At 46.9% G+C, this 23,271-nt stretch overlaps 1 protein-coding gene across 3 annotated transcripts in view; it reads right to left on the bottom strand.

The window, feature by feature from the left end:
• KANSL1 (KAT8 regulatory NSL complex subunit 1) overlaps positions 1 to 23,271 on the bottom strand; it is a 111,866-nt gene that overhangs the window by 70,048 nt on the left and 18,547 nt on the right. For all 3 annotated transcript variants that reach the window (XM_064174650.1, XM_064174652.1, XM_064174651.1), the window contains one exon: positions 20,075 to 21,461. In XM_064174650.1, the coding sequence (XP_064030720.1) occupies positions 20,075 to 21,378 (1,304 nt within the window). In that variant the 5' untranslated portion in view covers positions 21,379 to 21,461. The remainder of the gene's footprint in view (positions 1 to 20,074; positions 21,462 to 23,271) is intronic.

Genomic DNA, 23,271 nt, shown 5'->3' with positions numbered 1-23,271 from the left:
ACAAAAAATGCTGGAACATATTGGCAGGGGAACACCTGTTAAGAGTAGAAAGGCTCACACTGAGCACAGCAGAGGTGGCCAGAGTGGCCCAGCAACCTCAGAGTTTCAGAAGAGGACAGGCCCACGGTCAAGGCTCCACACCATGCCTGCTTCTGTTTGATTCGAACAGTTGGCTGCTCTCTCAATCACATGTGAAATAGTTCTAGAGGCAGTACAGATGCTCCACGTTCACCAGAAACTGTTTAGCCACATTTCAGAGATGAAGCCTACATCCCAAAGCTGCACTTCCCCCTTATTTCTCTAAGGAAAAAAAGTAAGATGCTGCAAAGCCCTTCCTGGGCTTTGGTCAAGAATGATCTACATTACTTTTACTTCAAAAGGCAATCTCTGCACTAAGCCTCTTCCTGCTAAGAGACTGCAAAAGCCTCCTCTTTGAGCAGCTGGGCAATGGGCATGCTTGTTACAACTGCGACCCCAGACAGAAGACATCCAGGCAATCTATCCTCTTCTACTGGAAAGTCCAATACCATCAACCTTCATAGTCTCCAGGTGGGAAGAAAAAAATGAGGAGTGGGGGAAGAGTAAGGCACATGGGAGCTAAAAAGCATCAATAACTCATTTTCAGAAAAGCTTTTCCTCCTCAGCCACCAATCCTGACTGACTCAGGATAAGTCAAAGTCTGGAGCCCTCTAAGGCAGCAAAGAGCTGATGATTTATCTCCTGACAGCCAGAACCTCCAAACCCATGCTGAAAGGAGTCTGCTCTGTCTTAGAGTCAAACTTCAGACAAGCTACTAACTACACTCAGTTGAGCTTACTAAGAACACATTTATTTACAAGTGCTTAATTCCACCTGAAGGTTCACCAAGCAAAGTTCCCAGGCTGTTTGCTTCTTATTGACAACTCTCATCTGTAAAAGCTACTTACATAAGAGCCAGAGCAAGTTACAAAACTAAGAGATAAACATTAGGAGTGCAGCAGCCAGGCTGAACACTCTGGAAGCCTGGCCCCAAAAGCAAGACAAAAGATGTGACATCTGGGAGCTACAGAGTCCCATATCCAAATGCTGTAGAAATTGAAAGGCAGAGTCACTGAATCACAGAACCGTTTAGGCTGGAAAAGACCTTGCAGAGCACCCACTCCAACCATTAACCCAACCCCACCAAGCCACCACTAAAACACATCCCTCAGCACCACATCTACACAGCTCTGAAACCCCTCCTGGGATAACTCCATCACTGCCCTGGGGAGCCTGTTCTAGGGTTCAACACCCCTTTGAGTAACAAAATTCTTCCTACTGTCCAAAATTAAAAGCAACCTCTAAGCAGTGTGAGGGAAAACCACCACCAAGAGCAGACCCTCCTACACTTCTTGTGTTTTCTTTCACAGCACACACAAGTGGCTACAGGAGTAGAGTTCTGCAGATTGAAGCTCCAGGAGGGCAGATTTAGACTGGTTATTAGGGAAGGACTTTTCACAAGGCCTTTGTGATAGGATGGGAGGCAATGGCTCTGAGCTGGAAAAGGGGAGATTGACACTGAAGAGGAGGAAGAAATTCTTGACAGGGAGGGCGGGGAGACACCAACACAGGTTGCCCAGGGAGGCTGTGGATGCTCCCTTGCTTGGAGCTGTTCAAGGCCAGGCTGGGTGAGGCCTTGAGCAACCTGGTCTAGTGGAAGGTGCCCCTGTCCATGGCAGGGGGGTCCCTTCCAACCCAAACATTCTATGGATCTATTAATTCCTTCTATGCAATAAAATTATTGCCTTGTAGAGAAAGAGGAAAACTATGTCTGAGACTGGAAGAAACAAAGCAGTTCTGGTGACCCGACTTACCATGCACATCAAGATTTCACACTCAGATTCTCAAAACATCTCCTTTTACCCTCTTACTGCTATTTCCTATCCCTCACGTCCTGCTCTTTCTGAAAGTTGCTTTAATAAAATCAGACTCTGATTATATTGAACAAAGAGAGTTCAGATTTCCTCCTCAGCCAATGAACTCCACCATATCTGTAACTAAAGAGATCAGAGCAAGGGCCTCAAAAGCAAACTGCTGGGGTCTAAATAAACAGTGAGACCTCCTTAGGGAAGGCTTCCTGTGCCATGCACACGCTGTGTACATTCGCAGTGACCCCAAAGTGCTCAGACATCCTCTCAGGCTTCCACAACTCACTACAAACTTACACAGATCATTCACCATTCCGTAGAACTCAGAAAAATGGCTGAGAGGGGATCGGACGAAGAAGAAAAGCTCTACTTCAGAACAGCAGGATTCAGCTCCTGCTCAGCAAAACTACAGCCAAGTGCATTTATATCTGTGACTCAGGCTTTCTGCAGCCCGCTTCTGATCCCAGTGCTACCTGAATCATCCTCCTGTGCGTCTCAGCTTTTTGTTGGCCTGTTTTAAGACATCTCTAAGTGGCCACAGATCTTCAACTTGTTATTTGTGATTAACATATTCCTGCAAAAGAGCAGAAAGCTTCTGATTCCTTGTGGGGAAAAAAACCAACAGCCTACACAGAAGGCACCATCAATCTCATTTAGGTAGAGGAAGAGTCATCATCTTGTTCTTCAAGTGCAAGATGCTTTCTACTATGTCAAGGCACTGAGGAAGAAATCAAAATGATGAGTTGAGAGCCACGTGTCTGGTTTTCACCTAGCCTGAAATTCCATAGATGGAGGAGAAATCACCATCTGCAGCAATTAGGCAGCATTTCCTCTCCACAGAAGTATATTCTCCTTTGGTGTCACTGAACAGTGTGCTAATTTCAAACAACTCAGCTTCTCTTAAGAGAGAGGGAAAAAAAACACCTCCTCCTCTCCCTTGCTAGCAAGGTGAATTACTGGAAGGCTCTTTCCTCGTCAAGGACAATGCGGGTCTGTATCGAGCAGACGTGGCAGGTTTGCCACTGCTCTGTGACTCCTCCCTGTTGTTAATGCAAACAGGGGAGGCCCTAAAACACAACACAGGAGCAAGAGGCTGGATGGGGAGAGGAGGCAGCTACGGATGAGATGGTAAAGCTGATCCAAACACCACACCACTTGGGGAGGGAATCACATAAGTGTCAGGGCTGGAAGGGACCACAGAGACCACCCAGCTCCAACCCCTCTGCCATGGGCAGGGTCACCTCACACCAGAGCAGGTTGCTCAGAGCCACATCCAGCCTGGCCTTAGACACTTTCAGGGATGAGGCTTCCACCACCTCCCTGGGCAACCCCTGCCAGTGTCTTACCAACATCATGCTGAAGAACTTCTTCCTAACATCCAATCTGAATCTACTCGCTTCTAGTTTTGTTCCATTCCCCCCCCAGTAGTAGTGACCCAAGGCCCTTAAAAGTCCCTCCCCAGCTTTCTTGCAGCCCCCTTCAGATACCAGAAGGCCACAGTAAGGTCTCCTCAGAGCCTTCTCCTCTCCAGACTGAACAGCCCCAACTCTCTCTGTCTGTCTCCATAGCAGAGGAACTCCAGCCCTCTGATCATCCTCATGACCCTTCTCTGGACACTCTCCAGCACATCCATATCTTTCTTGTAATAGAGGTTCTGGAACTGGACAGGGTACTCCAAGGAGAGAATGTAAGACAGCCTGAGGGAAACATCCCCTGGTCACCACAAAGTTAGAAACACCACCATCTTTGGTTCTTCTCCCTCCTTAAGGAAACAGATCACTACCAACTCTGCAAACTAATAACCCCATCAAGCTGTTACAGCCGTAGGATCCCAAACTCAGCACCTCGGTGAGACTCACTTCCCTGCCAGGGCTCCATGTGGTGTAGTCCCTCATGGGCAGGTCTCTGTGTTGCGGTGTGAGTGATGAACCTCATCACCACACTCAACAGCTATCTGGCCCCATGCTCCACGGAGCAGGAGAAAAGAGAAGATGCTCTTGTGCAAGATCTACAGATAAAAAAAGTACCAGTGTACAAGGCAGAAAGAGACACCACAGGACAAAAACTGGGGAGAACACACCAGGGACTGACTTATTTTAGGCTAGAAGAGCTTGGTTCTATGCCAACTGCATCCTCCTGTTCTCATCCCCATTTCCCAGAACCAAATCCAGCCACTCTCTTTGCACCACCCCTCTGAAAGTGCTCCATATCACACCAGCTGCTGGCTGCTCCGTCAGAAATTTATTTCTCTTGGATAGATTTTCCCCAGCCCTTTCAACCAGGTTCAGCCAAGACACACTTTCTACTTCAGGACTTTTCAAAAGGACTAGAAAATGTTTACTTCACGCCAAGACACCAGGCATGCAACAGAAACAAAAAGTCTCTGCAGAGGAAAGCCAGCCAGTTCCCACCTTCTGAGCAAACTCTCCTGCAGGCCAAATACCACATTTTTGGAAGGATCTCATGCTCAGCCTCATTTTATTTGCATCCTGTGTGAAGCCTGCAACAAATACCCAGCAATCTAATAAGGCCTTGGAAAGGGAGAAAAGAGAGATGAGCATGGGTCTGTTGCTTTAATTTGGATCCTTTGCAATCACCAGTATGTTATTTAATATCAGGCTCCAATTTGCAAGAATAGATTCTTCTAGAAGATGAGATATTTTTAGAAGATGTTTTGAATGGCAGCATTGAAACATCTCAAACATGAGGCAAAGCTTCCACCACTACCCCAAACCCTCCTCAGTTTCTCAACAAAAATCATCAAGAGCTGCTCCAGAGGAGGGCCAAGAAAACGACCGTGGGTTGGATCACCTCTGCTGTGAGGATAAGCTGAGGGACCTGGGGCTGTTTAGCCTGGAGAAAAGAAGGCTTCAGGCAGACCTTAGAGCAACCTTCCAGTACTTGAAGTGGGACTGCAAGAAGGCTGCAGAGGGACTGTTTGCAAAGGCCTGCAGGGACAGGATGAGAGGCAATGCTTTGAAATGAGAGGAGATTTAGATTGGATGTTAGGAACAAGTTCTGCACCATGAGGGTGCTGGAACACTGCAAGTCCAGGGAGGTGGCCGATGCTCCATCCCTGGAAACACTCAAGGTCAGGCTCAACAAGGCTCTGAGCAACCTGATCCAGTAGAGGATGTCCCTGCTGACTGCAGAGGGGTTGGACCAGATGACCTCTAGAGGTCCTTTCCAACCCAAACCATTCTAGGACTCTACGTGTTTATTTCAGGAGTTTCTCACACTTTCAGGGGAAGGAGAAGTGGATGGAGCATTCCTTACTTCCCAGCAGCAAGGCTTTTCTATAGAAGTAAACACTAGATTTGGGTCATTTTATTTTGCATTTATAAGCAGAAGCAAAGCATGTCATATTCACATGTGTAGAAGCCAGAACAAGAGCCAAAACCAGAGCTGCGGCTACTTGCGGCAGAGCAATCCACAAGCAAGGCAGTACATGAACATAGCTTCTAGTGCTATGTCATCTCTCAGGCCTTAATGCTTGTAGAAGTGCACACACAGGAAAGAGCAGAAAACTGATTCTCAGTAGATAGAGATTTCTAAAACCTGCTGCAAACAGGACTGTCAGGCTGACAGCAGATCCAACAAGCCAAGCTCTGATGCATGACCACACTGTGAGCAGAAGGAGCCTTCAACCAGCCCAGTGAATTAGACCGAGCTGAACCTGAGACTTGGCTGCTTTAGGATAACTCTGTTCTTCTGACTCATGTCAGCGTTCTTCAGCCACGGCAGAAGCAAGCTGAAGACAACACATGGTCCGTTTTTAAGTGCATTCAACAACTTTGAAGCCAAGCATTTCACAACAAAAGCCAACACAAAAGTAATTGTACCAGAAACAAAGAGCCATCACTGCGAGTTGATTACTACATCGCCTCAAAGGGTCCAAAGGGCCAACTGGGCTGAGCAGCCAAATCATTACGCATCTTCCCTTCCACAGACCTAGAGGATTCCCAGCTTTGGAAGAGATAGGATAAATTTTTCTCATTAGCATAGCTGGAATGAGCTGTGGTAAGAACTGGAACCACAATGTAGCCATTGTGCTTGGGATCTGTCATCTTGCTCGAAGGGCAAGGAAGTTCACGACGAGTACAAGAGGCATTGGAGTGTTTTAACCTGAAACACAAAAGCCAGGCCTTGCTACAAAGGGAAAACCTCCCTCTGAAATGATCCTACAATCTCTTCCAATAAATGCCAGGACCCAAGAAGTGATACTAGCCAGCACTTAGCTAACAAGCAATTACACTGATTAAAAAAGGGCTGTATCCAGAGGGATTTCTGAACGGTTTTCTACATTCTCTTCAGCCAAGTAAGAGACAAAACTCTTCTGTATGACTCATGTGTGTCAAAAACTGATCAGAAGTATGATGGAGATGATTAGTCCTTGAGGAAGTCGGGCAGCTGCTGTTCTTTAGTGGCAGAGGAGGAGAAGGAAGGGAGCTACCTACTTGCTACACTGCATAAGCCATGGTTAAGCAGATAATTACAAAGTCTCAGAACCTCCTTTAACTCTCCAAGCATCAGCTAAACAAAATAAAGATAGATGCTTTTGGACAAGTTACTCTCAAAAATGAAATGGAACACAGGAGAGCTCCATTACTTCAATTAATACTCCCAGTTGTACCAGGTCAGCAGTTCTCAAGGGCAGCAACGACAGGTACACACACATCCCAGTGTTGCTCGTCGGAACAAAACCCCCAGGGCCAGGTAATGAGTGTCCAACTCACTTTAAAACTCCAGTCAAGCTCTACAGGACCAAAGAGCAGGGGGGGAAGCAAATATACATATATAAAATGTAAGGGAAAAGCCTTCACGGGGCACACATTCTTCACAGAATGGCTTATGGAAAGGATCTCAGAGATCATCTAGTCCCAATACCCCTGCCACAGGCAGAGGCACCTCTCCACTAGACTTCATTGCCCAAGGCCTCATTCAGCCTGGTCTTGAACACCCAGGGAGGAGGCATCCACAATCTCCCTGTTCCAGAGCCTCATCACTCTTATACTGAAGAACTTAGCTTCCTAAGATCTAGTCTCAACCTATTCTTCCTCAGCTTAAAACCATTCTCCTTGTCCTATTGCTAGACACCAACCTGTAGGATCCCCTCAGGTACTGGAAGGCAGGTGTAGGGTCCCTGAGGAGCCTTCTCTTCTCCAGGCTGAGCAACCCCAGCTCCCTCAGCCTGTCCTTGCAGCAGAGGTGCTCCAGCCACGTGGCCTTTCTCTGGACTGGCTCCAACACTGGAAACTGTGTTTTCAGTCTCTCAAACTGGAAGAAAGACTACAGAATATTCTCCCAGGCCTAATAAATTTAAGTGAAAACAAGTATTTTTCCAGTAAGACTACTACAGCAATCCCCAGAACAGAAGATTACTTTATGTACTAGTTTGACTAGTTGAGACATTCAAACACCTATATCAGAGAGAAAGATAGAAAGACAAAATCCTACTAGAAAGCTCCAAAAGGAGGAGGAAAGTTTTAATTATATAAGGCAAACATTTCAAGTAGCCAAGTGCTCAAGGTGCAGATGGCTGTGAACAAACAGACAAGAACTGGATGAAAGAGATTTTGAGGAATGCCACAACACGAGAGCAGAACAACAGAGGATTCCTATGGCAGATTCACCCAAGTAACACTCAGCAACAGCCTCTCATTAGTGGGGACCACTTCCTTACCACTGCGAGACTGCTGAGACTGCCTGCCAACACTGGAGCCTTACAGTCACTGCTTGCTGCAAGCATCACAACTGAAAGCTGCCGGGAATGTATGACAAAAGCCTTCAGAGGCATGACAATAATGAAGGAAAAAACCCTCTACGTTTCTACTCCTCTCATCCTCTCTAGGAGGATTGCTGAGTGCCACGAATTTTTCACATACCAGCTTTAAGTTCTGGGAAGGACAGAAAGAGGAACAAAAGTGTGTACCTGACAAGTAAGAGGATCCTGAACACCACAACTACGGAACTCAGTCGTGGGCAAATCCGGGTCTAGAAGAAGCTCTGCTGCTGCAAAAAATAAAGTCTAAGGGGTGACTATGAGAAAGATGGGGCCAGACCCTTCCCAGTGGTCCCCAGTGAAAGGGCAAGAGGTGATGGGCATGAACTAGAACACACACAGTTCTATCTAAACATGAGGACAAATCTTTGTGCTTTGAGGGTGGCAGAGCGCTGGAGCAGGCTGCCCAGAGAGGTGGTGAAGTCTGCATCTCTGGAGACTCCAAACCTGCCTGGACACGTTCCTGTGTGATCTGCTTTAGGTGACCCTGCTCTAGCAGGGGGGATTGGACTCAATCTTCAGAGGTCCCTTCCAGCCCCCTACCTTTCTGTGATTCTGTGAAAGGACAAAGCAGAGGAAATGGCAAACACACAGCTACTGCCCATCAGGGAGGACCAAAGGGGAAGACAATTCATACCCACATAGGGAAGAAATTCAGGTGTCCCTATAGAATTTAAGTAAAACACATTGATTATTTCCACAGCTTCCTTATAAAGCCACCCAAAGGCTGCATCAAGTGACTTTACCTTTAATTTCCCATGGAAGAGCACCTTGTCCTAGCACACAAATTCACCTGTTCAAGCACAAGAAAACACAGGTAAAATAAGCAACTCAATTTGCAGAGCAGCTAATCTGATGAGGGCTTACCTGTACCAGCCTCAGGGGCATTTGGTTTCAGGAGCTGAACATAAGCAAAGCAAGCATGGGAACAGCAAGCAAAGAGGGGGTGGGAGGGAAAGGCAGATCTGTGCCATGACAACTAGGATGGGTTACAAAAGCTTCCTATTTGGAAAATAAATGCTACCTGAGCAGGCAGCACAGAGGAGAATGAGCTGCAAAAAGAACTCGAACTGCCTGTATTCAAAAGGCCTGGACATCAGCACAAGAGGAGAGCTAATGCAGGGGGGAGAGGAGGGGCACCAGGGTGCACTTGACAAGTCAAAGATGCATACAAAAGTGGAGGAGCAGGGAATTGCTGTAACTGGAGAGAGATGTAATTTCAGCCTATTAGTAAGAATTCAAAGAACAGCTCACTTCATTAAAAAAGCAGCTAAAAAAAACACAGCAAAGTTACACTTCCTAAGCCAGCTGAAGAGCTGACACACAAGACAAATGCCAATCAAAGCTTGCAGGTAAAATTTTCTTCAAGTCTCACTGTTTAAAAAAGAGGTTTAAACAACCAAAAATTAAGTTGTTTCAGGCTTTCTGCCCATTTCCAGAGGCAGGGAGAGGGGGATGGTAGCAGTGAGTGAGCAAAGGCTGCATATGGAAAGCTGTCTTTAGGCACAATGTGAATCATCACACCAAAGACATTTCTTGAAGTGCTTGGTTACTACTCCAACAGATTTAAACCAGCATGCCTTTGACCAAGATATGAGCAACCGAGCTTTGAGAAGTCATTAGATGCCACTCAGGTGTGTGCCTTATAAATACCTGAAAATTAATGTGTCAATTTAAATCTACCTTGACATAGGAGAAGTAGTTAAAGCCCTGAGAGATTTCTTAATGTGGCTGTTACTCCCAATGATTTTCTGCTGTTTCAGTATAAACAGAACCTTCCCTTTGACATTCACAGATTTCTACAAATGGCAGGAAAGCCACCTACAAGACAGGAGGAGCAGAGAGAATCACTTCCTTGTATTAGTCTGAGACAGCAAAAAGCCAATACCACAAAATGCTGCATACATGGAGCAAGAGCCCTGCAAGTGTTCTGCATTCAAAATGCAGAGCCACAGAAGGCTAATTGTCTCATTTTTTTAAAATAGCCAACACTGGAATAGCAGAAGTCACATGGAGAAGGGCTCCAATTCAAACAAAAATAGGCAGATTTAGCTGCTGCAATTTTTATTCATGCTACTGTCCCAGCCTAGGAATGGTGATGGCTGATAAACACAAATATTCTGCCCTGGGGCACTGGGATCTGAGCCTTCAGCAGACAAAAAAACAACTAGGAACACAGCCAGCCATTACCTCTTCACATCAAACCACCCAGACCGGGAACTGGGCCCACTGGAGTTCAGTTTTGTCAAGCACACAGTGGTAAGGGTTGAAAAGGACCTCTGGAGCCTATCTAGTGAAATCCCAAATAATACTGTCCAGTGCTGTAAAAAAAAAAGAGTAGATATCAAACCAAAATTCAGCCTTCAGCCCATTTTTTAGCTTCCTAAATCCATGCTGCAAAGCCACACAGAGCCAAGATCACCAAGTGCTAAAGCACCTCCAAAGTTACCTGTCTCCTGCTCAGTTCTCCCCTCTGGATCACATCCCTGCCCCACTGCATATGCAGACACAGAGGGCTGCTTCATCATCCTCTGTGTTGACACCCAGGGAAGGACTTGCAAGACCTGAAGTGATGGCTACAAGCAGACTGCAGATGGCCAGGCATGGTGCCCAGCTGCAGAGCTGTTGCACCACACGCACCTTCTGAAGAGGCTCCAGGCAAAGTACAAGGCATGGAGGCCACCAGCAGATGCTGCACCCACCTCTGAGCACATGAACCTCCTTCTCTTAAGGCCAGACACTGTGTGTGACAGCAACACACAGTGCTTTTGTCACCTAGAAAGCAGAAGCAAGTCAGAAAGGAAGCCAAAGTGCAAAGCACTGCGTTTATTGATCACTTGATACCTCTTTCTGCAATGCAATGTGTCCTGACTCAGTGTTAACACAGTGAGACCTGAGTTCCATGGCACATCCAGCACCTAGGAGAGAAGCCACTCAGCCCACCAGATAGTAAGCACATGAAGAAGAAGGAGCAGCAGTGTTTGGACCATCTAGAGGCCCAGGAATGAGCCAACATCAGTGCTGCTGCATTACAAGCAGGCGTCCCCTCCAAAGTTAAAAGGACAGAAGAAACACGTTTAACCATTAATCAGTTTCTGACGTGGAGAGGGGCGACAAGGGCTGGGCACAACCAGCTGTCACTATGCCCAAGCTTTGCAATTACAAGAGGAAAACCAGAATGCAGCCATGCAGAGCCCAGTGAGGAACGGTTTGTAACCTCCAGCTACAAGTCAGCTGCATCCAGATGGCACAAACCATCACAGGGACTGGCTCACAGCAGCTCCCTGGTCACAAGCTACTGGGGCAAGGCCAGAGGCTGAGAAGACTTAATACCTAACTTAATAGGAAGATTAAATATCTAGCTTGATAACAGCGAACCACAGACAAGACACACGGAAGTGAGACATTCACGCACTGGTGTTTAAGCTAATCTGCAAAGTAGGACTTTCTTGCCGGATTCCTGTGAGTGCTTCAATTGCAGCCATCTAAATCACAGCTCTTTTTACTGCCCTCCACTCCTCTGCTCACCTAACTGGGTGCAATCATGGAGCTAGCTGACGGCTGCTGACCCCCCACAACTCAGACTTACACCCACTTAAGTAGGTGCACACAAACATGTCTCCCTCAACCCCTTGATTCTTCTCCAAGAAACCATTTTTAGGTGATTCCTGCCTGCTGCATCCATGTAAAACCCCTCCCTTTGCTCCTCACCCAAGAGTGGATTGGATATGATAACGCAGTGCAGCATCACCAGCCCCCAAACAACACACACTCAATATTGATCATTAAGCAGAAGCCACCAGGGAATTCTCCAAATGCAGACTGCTTGCAAAGCCCCAGGAGCTACTCTGCTACAAAAAGCTTGTACACAGAGACTGCAAATTTTTAACTCAACCAAGCTTACGGAGACCTCCACGAACACAAACAGGATAAAACAGCTTCAAGATTTAACCAGGTATCACAGAAGGAGAAAAGCTTCAACCGCATGTGGGCTGGCATGAGATGAAGTATTTTTATAAGCTGGACTTGGAGAACAGGTGACAGCAGAACATTTCCAAAGCTTTACCTGTAGTATCAGAGAGGGAAGAAAGACTTTATGGCAAGCACTGACAAGATGACTGAAGGGTGTCTTATTTTCTGCTGCTGGCCAAGACAAGTTCGATCGCCAGTCAGCTGCTCACTCCACACAATACATCAAATCACTTCCCTCTCCCTGGCATCAATTTTTCTGCGCCACACAAAATCCCTCTGGTTCACACTGCCTTCCATTAATATTTTAAACTTCTCCCTTATACAAATAAAATCCCTGCAACATTTCTTACAACATCATTATGTGTTACTATGGAAACTGCTAAAATGTTACAATCGCCAGCCAAAAGCTCTGCTGCATAAGGAGTACCCTGAGCCTCCTTATTTCCTTCTTTCTAATTTGATGACCAAATGTTTTGAGGCCAATAAAAAGTCACTATTAGAGTGGAAGGTGTTTCTTTTCTGAATTTATTTACTCTGTATTGCTTGAAGTTACTGAGTATTTTATTAAGCAAGTAGCCAAATGAAGTCACACTTCACAAATCTGCTCTGCTAGGAGGCACTTCTTCAGAAGTGAAGCGACACTGCAAACTACCCGCCAAACTCACACAGAACAGTGATGGTTGGAAGGAACCTCTGAAGATCTAGTCCAATCCCCACTAGATCAGGACCACCCAGGACCATGTCTAAGCAGGTTCTGAATGCCTCCAGAGATGAGGACTCCACAAACTCACTCTATGCTGTGCTGCAAGAAGGCACCTGAAGCTGCAGCAAGATCTGTGCCAAACAACCTTTTCTTCCACCAGGTAAGCTAAAGACAACTCAAATTATGTATTTTCCCAGGAAGGATGTGGATATTTAACAGATAAAGGGAGATAAAACTCTCTGAAATGGGTTAGATCTGAGAAATAAACCCTTCGGGAAAGGCCAGGCTCCCAAGACAGCACAAATTAACGCGCTCCAGAAGCAGGAGCGTCACGAGATGTGCCAGCCCCGCTCTGCCACCGCTATCACAGGGAACATCTCGTTTTGCAGTTAAAGACATCATGGTTGCACATGAGCACCAGGGAGAAAACAGCCATCTGCCAAGCTGCTCACCTTCACTAACCTGATTGCTTACAACTAACAGAAGACCTTTAAATACATCACCGTGATGACCCCCCTTGCTCGGGCACAATAACCGGCCACGGACAACTACTGGAACAACAAAGGTGTTCTGGCACAAAGCTGGAGGCTGGCTTGGGGAGGTGCAGACAACAGGAGAGCTACTTTCAAAACCAGCAGAATTTGAGAGACATCCCACCATAATGCTGGTGAATTTAAGCTCTCAACAACACACAGTCCCTTTTAAAGACTCCCCCTCAGTGCTGCGAAGCAAGTGAATGGAAAAAAAAATCAAGTTCTGCAAGGAACAAATCCTTAAGTTAGAGCAGTCATGCCAGGTACCCTTCCCATAAATAGCTTGTTCAGTGCTGAGGTCAACAGTGGAGCAGGCATTCCAGAAGGTAACCTTATCACAGAGAAGGTCGGGGGAAGGGGGAAGAAAAAAACATCCAAGAGCTGGCTGTTGCTTAAGCAAACCATTTCACATCAATGAGAAGCACATGCAGGTCTTGCAGATGCAGAGAACCACAACCAAAGTATGTTAAGAGAACTCTGAGAATCGAAACATCCCAGTTCCCATCTGGCTCCAGAGACAAGAAGGGCAACTGCAACAGACTCAACTACAAGTTTCTCTTTCCATTTCCCAGCTGAATTACTTGGTCAATACATAGGCCTCCCCCTATTTGTATTTCTAAGTCCTTCCTTTCATTCAGAAATACAGCAAGTAACACCTAAAGTCAATTTTTGTAAGTTCTCTCCTGCTCAAAGCATTTTATCTGACCATGGCCCAGAACAACCACTCAGCTCTCCCAGCCTCTGAAACGAGACATCTGCAAAATGCACCATATCCAGGGTGTGCCCAAAACACACTCCGTGGAAAAATCTGTTGGGGTAGTGCCAGTTTAGCAAGGAAAACATTTTCCCCCAGCTGGAAGCCTTGCACAGCACTGCTGCCGAGCTAGTGCAACCAGAATGGATCTGCTAGAGGAGAGAACAAAGGAGGGGAGGTGGAAAAAGAACCAACCCCGTGTTACTGCACAATGAAAACCAAATCTTACATGAAAAAAAGCACATCCTTGAAGTACACCTTTGCAGTCTCTCCAACGAAGTCCCTGTTTGCCATTGCTTCAGTTTTCACCTCAGCCATACGTTTTTTGGTTTGTGTCCATGCTTACAAGAGTAAGAACACAGCTCTCAACTGTGGCTGCTTACAGATGCTGATCTAATGCAACACTAAAGTCTTCTGCCCCATGCATGGATATTAGACTCCAGTATTAGAGATCAGCTCTAAATGGGGCCACTTTCCCCTACTCAAACACTAACATTAATTTCACAGGAGATTTCAGGAAAGCAGAGTCACCACAGCAGGGTTTTAATGCCAGTTCACATTCACAAACTTCACAAACATTTTTTGCTGCTGCTTCAGATGCTGTGACAGGCTCTTTCCAATGAAAAATAGAGTAAATATTTACACAACCCTATCCAAAGTGCCACCTACAAGCCCTAAAAAAAAATAAATGTGAACTATCTGAAGTAGAGCCTGTTCTTACTTGTTGTCCCACTGGGTAAGGGCTACAGAGACAAAGCATAGTTTACAGGTAGTGCCAGACACCAGATCATTTCCAGTCCTCCACATTTTCCCAACACACACCAGCCCAGTGCAATCCCACAGCCCAAGAAACAGGCAGAGAAGAGCCCAGACAGAGCAGAACCACCCAAAACCCTTGCAAGGGCACTAGAAGCATGTAAGAAAGATTCAGAGATGCTTTGTCTGCACTCAACAGCCTTCACACCAAGCTCAAACGCTCTCCTGCACCACAGGACCTGACTCCACTGTTACTCTTTGCACACACAATTCAACACTGAGTGCTAGTTCCCTTCTGCTCCTCCTCAAAACTCCAACCTGAGCCTAGGAAGGTAGAAATTTAATCCTAATCCAGCTCCCTCTAGGATGAAAGCAAACAACATTGCCTTAAATGAGGCACTCTGAGTACCTACACCACACACACCTAACCTCCCTTTCCATACAGCAGTGAGGACACGAGGATCAAGGCTAAACTAAGTCAGAATCAACTTATTAGCCACCCGTTGTATCTATAAAAGCTGTCCTCTGACCGCCATTTCTTGGAGAAGTAACAGGTTCATTTTCCTTCTGATCCTTCTCAAGCAGTGTTCTCATTTGCTCTCTGCACTTAAAAGCAGGAGGGACCTGCAGTGTCCTACTTACTCAGGATACCTGATTAAGCGTTTTCAAACAATGAACTGCCCTCCGCTATTCTGTTTTCAAATGCAAAGCAAGAACAAGTTCAAGATCCATTCTCCTTCTCTCTTCTCAACTGAAAGATGCTTGAGAACTCTCCTGACCAGCATCTTGCTGCTGAGCAGCACGTGGATTCCAGGCAATTCAGGCAGGACACACGTAAGTTTTCTGAAGTAGCTGCAAACCAAAGGTTAAGCACTGTGCTGTCATCCATACCTACAAACACAGCTAGAAGTTATGAGCAAGAGAGACCAACCTTTAACATTGCTTTCCATAAATCAAATAGTGGAAGAAGAGAAGGCTTCATGGAGACCTTGGAGGAGCATTTCAGTACCTGAAAAGGACCTACAGGAAGGCTGGGAAGGGACTGTTTGGAAGGGCTTACAGTGACAGGATGAGGCAAATGGTTTAATACTGGAGCAGAGGAGATTTAGGTTGGACATCAGGAGGAAGTTCTGCACAATGAGAGTGGTGAAATACTTGAACAGGTTGCCCAGGAATGTGTTTGAACCCCTGTCCCTGGAGACATATGAGCTCAGACTTGATGTGGGCCTGGTGTCCACAACATCTGGGCAGCCTGATCGAGGTGAAGGTGTCCCTGCTGACTGCAGGAGGGTTGGATAAGATGACCTTTGAGGGTCCCTTCCAATCCAATGCAACCTGTAAAACGTGTCTGTAACCAGTGTGAAAAGTATCCTTAACCCCCACAATGTGGGGCTTCCCATCTCAATTGGAGCTCCATGAAGTCAGATTTGAGAAATGCTCTTTCACAGCCTTGAGATACAAACTTCCTTGCTGTGCTCTCCCTTGTAAAATACAACCAAAGACAGAACTCAGGATTTCCAAATCCTATTTCTCAGTCAACTGATGCAGCAAATGCAACTAGTCCTTGAACAGTCACTGATTGTTGCCAGAGAAGGTTGAGGTTGGATTTTAGGAACAATTTCTTTACTGCAAGAGTGGTCAGGCACTGGAACACGCTGCCCAGGGAGGCGACGGATTCACTGTTCCTGGAGGTGTTCAAGAAACCTGCGGATGTTGCATTTAGTGGCCGTGGCGGTGTTAGGTCAACAGCTGGATTCCATGAGCTTGGGAGGTCTTTTCCAACCAAAAGAATCCTATGATTCCATGATGCAAGTGCCACACACATTCCCCTCCAACAGAGGACACTGAAATTACTGCTGACAACAGCACTTGGTGAGAAACTGTCATTGCTGCTCCAAGTCCAGCAATTTCCCACCAGTAAATGGGGATAACTGAAGTGTGCCTCACCGCAGGCACTGGAACAACCACAGCCACACGCACTGTAGGTACTGCCCGACTTTTACAAGTCAGTCACCAGGAAATTCAGTGTGCTCTCAACAGCTTGATGTAACCACCACCAAAACAGTGACTTTCCAGATAAGGGACCTGACCTAGATGATAAGTTCCAATCCACTATTTGTTTTCGCCACCTTATCCGGAATCTTTTTCCACAGTGCACAGACTGAAGCTGGGGACTGCACAGACTCCATCCTGCGCCACTGACTGGCTAAAGACTGTGCTGTGCTTGACACTGGTAAACTAATAATCCAGAAATAACTGACCAATTCTGCCTGATATAGCCTATAGTGAAATGCAAGACAACCAAAGAAACCAGCCAGCCTGAGAAGAGCATATCAAGCCAAGACAAGTATTTCCTAGTTACACACACTAGTGTGAGGCCACCAAAACACCAGGACTCGATTATGTGGCTACACCATCATTGGGCCACAAAAGCCAGAGCCAAGCCAGCAGCCCTCCAGCTCTGGGAGGAATATGCATGCCCTGTTCGAAGCAAACTTTCACAAACAGCAGTTCCTGATCCTACCATGCTGACTGCAGCATTTGGGCCCTTTCAAAGTAGCACAGATTTCACAGCTGCAGACAGCTGCTGCCTATGGTCACACCCAGTCAAAGAAGCTGGGTATGACTCTCCACACGGGAGGCTCCAACCTGCCTTTCTCACCACCAAGCTGGGGCAAAGCTCCTCCTGATCCTAACTCTGCCACCACACACACTTGGGAAGCAACACCTAAGATCACATCTGGGAAGAACTGTGTATTAAGACCTGAGAGCAAGCAAAAGACAGTGTGGTGGTCCTGGACCCACATAAACCTAGGAACACATCATAAGCCAAGCCTGTCTGTATGTGCTTGCTTTTCCCACCGGCTGCCTGAGAACCAAGAGCACCTTGTTAAACCAAGCCCATAGCTGGCAGGGCTTCCCAAGAGGTGTAACGAATCCCTCCCTGCTTTGTTATGCATTACAGGACAGCCTGCTTATGCACCTGAATGACGGCACCTTCCCAGGCAGCAGGTCTATATGTGCTTTAAAAAGATCTACCAAGTTCTGCAAGATCCCCAATGCAAGTCCTCAGGGAGATGCTGCTCTACAGCCAAGATCAGGCAGGCCAGAGCAGCACAAATGCTTCAAAGTCTGTCCTTGACCAGATACTGGTTCTGGAATGCTACCACGCCAGAAAAACTCAAAGGTCAACTCTTATCTAAGCATGATGTAAACACCTCTTTGTTTCTTTTGCATGCTTCTGCTTGATTCTCAGAAGCAGTGACATGGCCACTTACTGCAAGCACACTACAAGACACAGTGTTTGCAGGATAACTCTCACTAAAGATCTAGAAGCAAGCAAACAGTTTCTTGTGGGAAGGTAGGGACACCCAGGAGCAACACACAGCCAAGGGATGATGGCTGAAGGCCAAGACAGAAGTTTCTGCATGCATTAAGATATTCCATCTCACTACCAAAATTAAAATCATCAGGGTAAAAACCTTCCCTCTAATCAGTCAATTCAGCAAGCTACAAAATCCAGCCACACTTGAGCAAGCCTGCAGAAAGCCTTTGCCATTCTGTGCTCGCACAGACAGAAAACAATAGCTCTGCACAAGCAGCTGGCCCAAGGCCGCTTCCCAGTGGAAAAGGCAGCTCTGCCCCTTCCTGCCTCCTAGCCCTGCCTTGAAAAGAATGGGATTTAGATGGGCTCAGATGCTTGCACCAGCTCTGAAGGTTGACTTCAGGAGCTTCACTAACAAGCACAAACATGCATTCAGTAATGCCAAAGCTCATGAGACCCAATGTCAAAGCACTCACGCCAACAGGACAGTCAACGCTGGGAAGACTAATTACTGAACACCCACAGGCATCGACTTTAAACAAGGTTTAGTGGGCCTGGCCTAGATGCCAGTATGAGTGCACACCAGCTCCAGAACTACAAGCAATAGACGGATCATTCCTTTTTATTAGCTTTAAAAATCTCTGGCTTTTCAGGAGTGCTCGGGAGGCTGGGAAATGTAAAGGCATGACTAACACAAAGGGCAGGAAAGGCAGCAAAGGATTTCACGCATCACATCTCTCAATGCCCCACTTCCTCTTGGGATTAGGATGAGTGGCAAAAAAATTCCACTTTGCCAGACAATACAGGAAATCTATGAAATCCACAACATGGGAAATCTCCTGCTACTTAAGACAGGATTTTAGGCAAATAACAGTTAGAAGAGACAACACCTATAAAACACAGTTTTCCTACTAATCCCACCAGGAAGTTTGTGAATATTCCAGACTAAGAATGAAGTTATTAAAACTCTCTTCTCTACTGACACATGAACACCCTGATGTCCAGCCAGCAGGATTACTTGCTACTAGCTCTGCAGTGGGAGAAGGCCAAACTCATGCCACATTTCAAACTTCACATACCATACTTCACCCTACGCTAACACCCCAAACCATGATGTGATATTTAGCTAGGATTTAATATCCAAGAGCTGTAACGTCTGTTTAGCAGCACACATCCGTACGGAGGTGTTTCTGGAGAGTGCTGAAGTTACCAAGCACACAAATTGTTCGCATTCATCTACCTAGTTTGGTCAAACACATCAGGCACTACCTGATCAGCCATTCACATCACTCTGGACAACAGGTATCAAAATTTGCTCAGTTACTTCTCCAAAGATATCTGAACAAACCTAGCACAGCACAGGGATGCATAACTCTTGTTGGCTACTTCCGGCCTTGATCAGAAAGCTCCTGGCACTGCACACAGGACCCCTGTGACCACTGCAGGAAGGTTTTTGTTGAACACAGCTGCTTTAGACTGAGGTTTAAGTTGAATAGGTCCATGAAGGTGAAAGAGCTCATCTACTGATGCAAGCAAGAGTCTACACAGACCAGACACAGAACACGACCTTTTAAGAGAGGTCTCCAAAACACTGTGATATACGAAACTAGGGAAATGTTTTGCGTTTGGAAGAAAAATTTCCCTTCTTCCTTGACCTGTCTCAAGACCTCTTGCCTTGACAAGGATCTTTCTCCTCCACACACAACCTGACACCTAATACTTATGCAAAATGCATCCAGTTAACAACATAATTATGAGGCTGTTGCCATCACTTAGTGCAACTCATAGACAAGAAGAAAATTCCCAGCAATAAATTTCCCACATTCAAGAGGACACACTCACTTCACATCTCCACTGGCACTGGGACCAAATCTTTACAGAGGCTTTTCCCCTTCCAGGTAGTTAACCCTTAATACCCCAGTTACAAGTACAGTGTCAGCTACTAAGACTCAGAACTGGCCTTACTTTGCACAGCTGCCTTACGACAGAGATCCCTGTTGCAAAAAGAAAACATTTCCTTTCAGGGGGTAGGTCCAACCAACCTATCACGGAGAGAACTGTTAGTGGTATTTGGGGTTTATCTGCAGCATGCTTGCAGCACACCAGCCAAAGAGTATTCTCAGGACTTGCTGCTCCACGAGAATAGCAACAACTGCCGCATGTGTGAAGAATTTTATCTTCGGTCTTGCATGTGCTGTCTGAACTAGGCAGTGTGCTGCAGAACACACCACGCTAGTTTTAACAACCTTTGATGTTAGTGCGAGAGAAAAAGAAGGAGAAGCATTCCTACAAGTAAAACAGTTTTCCACCTTTCACTTTGGTCTCCCCCCACCAGAGGCAATCCAAGCACAACAGCTACTCACAGTGGTACATGGGGTTGCTCTGGGTCTGCTTTGGTCAATTCCTCTTCCTCAATGTCAGACTCGCCTCCCGAGCTGCTGTCAGTGACATCCGAGTCGAAGGCTTGCTCGCTGGATCTCAAGTTGGCCGCGCCACTGGCTGCGAATTTCTCCAGTTCTTCCGATATGGAATCGCTCTTCAGGAAGTTGCTTAGGCCTTCTGAAGTAACTGTCTCGCTCGCAGCTTTCCTCAAGGCTGCTTCTGCTTTTCTGGTCAACATCAGCTGGCTCCGATGCCTGACGGGGTCCAAAGTTGGAAGCTTGCTTAGAGTTTTCTCCAAGAAGCCCCCCAGCTGCTGCTGGATGTGTCTCTCCACCTGCTTTGCCTGCACCACCTGCAAGCGCTTCTGCAGCCTGCGGGCACGGCTCTCGATGTCGGCCTGGCGTCGCAGCAATGCCCTCGTCCTCATCTCTGAGTCGAGAGCACTGTGGTGACCCGCCAGCAGAGGTGGCTTCTGCTCCTCCAACTTACTGCTCCCAAAGTCAGAGTGACCAGCGGCACCAGGCAGCCTCCTCTCCCCGCTGCCCCCCTCGAGCACCCGCTGCTGCTCCGTGGAATTAAGGGAAGATTTGTTTGCAGTGATGTTATTGCTAAAGGGAGCTGTGTGCTCTGCATCAAGGCTTCTATGTGGAAGAGTGCAATTGGTCAAGCCGGTTTTCAAGTCCCCCAGTTCAGAACCTCCTGTGTTGTAGTCAACACCCTGGAGGGCAGCAGGAGGAGGAGCACACTTCCCACCATTCAGAGAACTAGAGTTTTCATGGTCTGAATTGGTACTTTTGGCCAATTTCTTGGCCAAGCCATTCACAGGTGCTTGCGGGAGAGGTGGCTGGCTATTAGCACTCATTGTTTTGAGGTTCTCCAAAGTGAATTCCAACACAGGTTGCCTCCCCAACAGATCACTTGTTTTCAAGAAGGACTGAGATAAGAGAGAGTGAGATTTAAGGACTGTCTGCTTGTTGAAGACTCCTTGCAGTTTCAGAGGCTCTTTTGAAGGAACAGATGTTACATCTGAGCAGAGATAAGAGGCCACTAGCGGCTGCAGCTTGCCCAGCTCTTCCTTCGTGGGGTTGTTTCGGAAATCTAGAGTGGGATCCTCTGGAGCAAGGGCTTTCCTTTTGGTGCCGTTGGCAGCCAGGAGGATGTTGTTGGCGTTGCCGTTGCTCTCGACACTGCCAGGTGACAAGGTGGAGGACGAGGGAGCCAGCTTGAATCGGATGTGGTGAGCTTCGGCTGCTGCGTCAGTGAGAGCGGGCGCCATCGCAGCCATTCAGCACAGAGAGACGGGAAGTCCAGCCTCTCCCGCTGCTGAGGCCAGCTCCACTGCCTCCTACTGCCTCTCCCGAGGGCAGCCTGCAGAAGCAGAAAGGAAAAGACAAAGTTAGGCCTTGAACTTCCAGAAAACGAAGCCAACACGACAGGCTCAGTGATTCGATGCTCTTGGTAAAGCCAGGCAGGCTCCGTGCCCCACACAGCTTCTCCCCTCTGTGACTACCAGCCCTGGGCCCGTCCAGGCACCAGGCAGCTAACAGAAGTAACAACGCATGAGCTGGTCCTCAGTATTCCCACAGCTGATGCCTGCCTGTAACCACTGTTACCACCCAGTTCATCCACCCAGCACACCAGCATCCTTCCAGGCCTCCACAAAATGTCTGGCCCTGGCTATACCAACTCCTCAATGCCAGCAGCTCACCAATTTCATCTTTAAAATCCTTGAGCTATGTCTACAAAACAGTTTTCTCTGCTTCTACTGCCAGCTCAGGTGCATTTAAAATGTCAAATCAGGACTGTAATACGGAACAGAGGCAGGGCTCAAAGGGAACAAATCTCCATATGCTTCAACTCCCAGTGGCTGAAGCAATGCCGCTGCTTTCCTGAAAGCCCTGGATTTGAAGGAAGTCCTTTCCCTAGTGTATATGAAACCTCCTTTCCCAGAAGTACAGTTCTGAATAAGCCAGGTGATTTCCAGTGTTAGCTGCTCCACATCTCTTTCAAAAACACGGGATGAAGATTAACCCACGCACCACGACAGAGCACTTCCACACCCTGACTGCAACAGCAAGCCACGGTTTAACTCAACCAGATCAAACAAGGGAAGAGAAATAACCAAAGACCTTTCATTCATGTACACTGCAACCATTCCCCACTCACCTCCCCTCAACTTTCTGGTCCCTTCTTTACTTTCTTTACCACTAAGAGTCACTGTTCTTTTAATGCCTTTTTTTTTTAACCTGCATTCACATAATCCCCAGCACAGGCCGGGCTCAAAGTGCAACAGTTACATTCATTTCCTTTTGCTGAAGAATTTATCTTAGCACCTTCAGAAGCTATTTCAATGTAAATTTAATAAGAAGTTGCCCTGATCTCTTTGCCTGATACGCCAACCCTCTAATTTCACATTTATTTGCATAAGCTTGTTGTAGCTGTTCATTAACACACCCCAACGACCAAATTAATATACCACTTGACAGGAAAAGTGAGGACTATCTGAAGTTTGAATATGTCGAATGAGCAAAACTGAACAGCCAGTTTTGTTTCTAGCCTTGTTCAGCTGCACCACAGTTGCTCCCCAATGACACACCAGGTGCTTCCCCCTACCAGAGATCACAGACAGACATTAAGAATGGAAAAACACCATGTAGAAAAACTTGAATTCTGGTGAAAAGTCAGAAATGAGGAGCTGGAGAAGGTCTGAGAAGGGAGATGAAACTGCTGAAAGGGCTGGAGAACAGCGCTGGTAAGGAACAGCGGAGGGACCTGGGGTTGGTTTGATCTAGAGAAGTGGAGGCTGAAGGGAGAACTCACTATCTGAGAGGTGGCTGGATCAAGGTGGGGGTTGGCTGAGGTTAGACATTAGAAGAAACTTCTTCACCAAAAAGGTTCTCAACAGCTGAAGAGGGTCCTCAGGGAGGTGGCTGAATCCCCATGCCTGGAGGTATTTAAAAGACAGAGTTGTGATGCTGAGGGGCATGGCTTAGCACCAGCTTTGGCAGTTAGAGAATGGTTGGACTCGATGCTCTTGAAGGTCTTTTCCAACTGGAACAATTCTATAATTCCATAAACAAACCCATGGAGGGAAGGCCCACGGGAAGAGCTCAGAGTTATTTTCTCTGTTTGGCTTCCAATGAACATGTACCTTGGCCAACTGGCAGGCCTTTCGCTG

Source organism: Pogoniulus pusillus, chromosome 40 (genome assembly GCF_015220805.1).
Source record: "Pogoniulus pusillus isolate bPogPus1 chromosome 40, bPogPus1.pri, whole genome shotgun sequence".
NCBI classification, from domain to species: domain Eukaryota; kingdom Metazoa; phylum Chordata; class Aves; order Piciformes; family Lybiidae; genus Pogoniulus; species Pogoniulus pusillus.
Note: the sequence above shows the minus strand (reverse complement) of the source record. Positions and strands in the feature narration are given on the sequence as shown.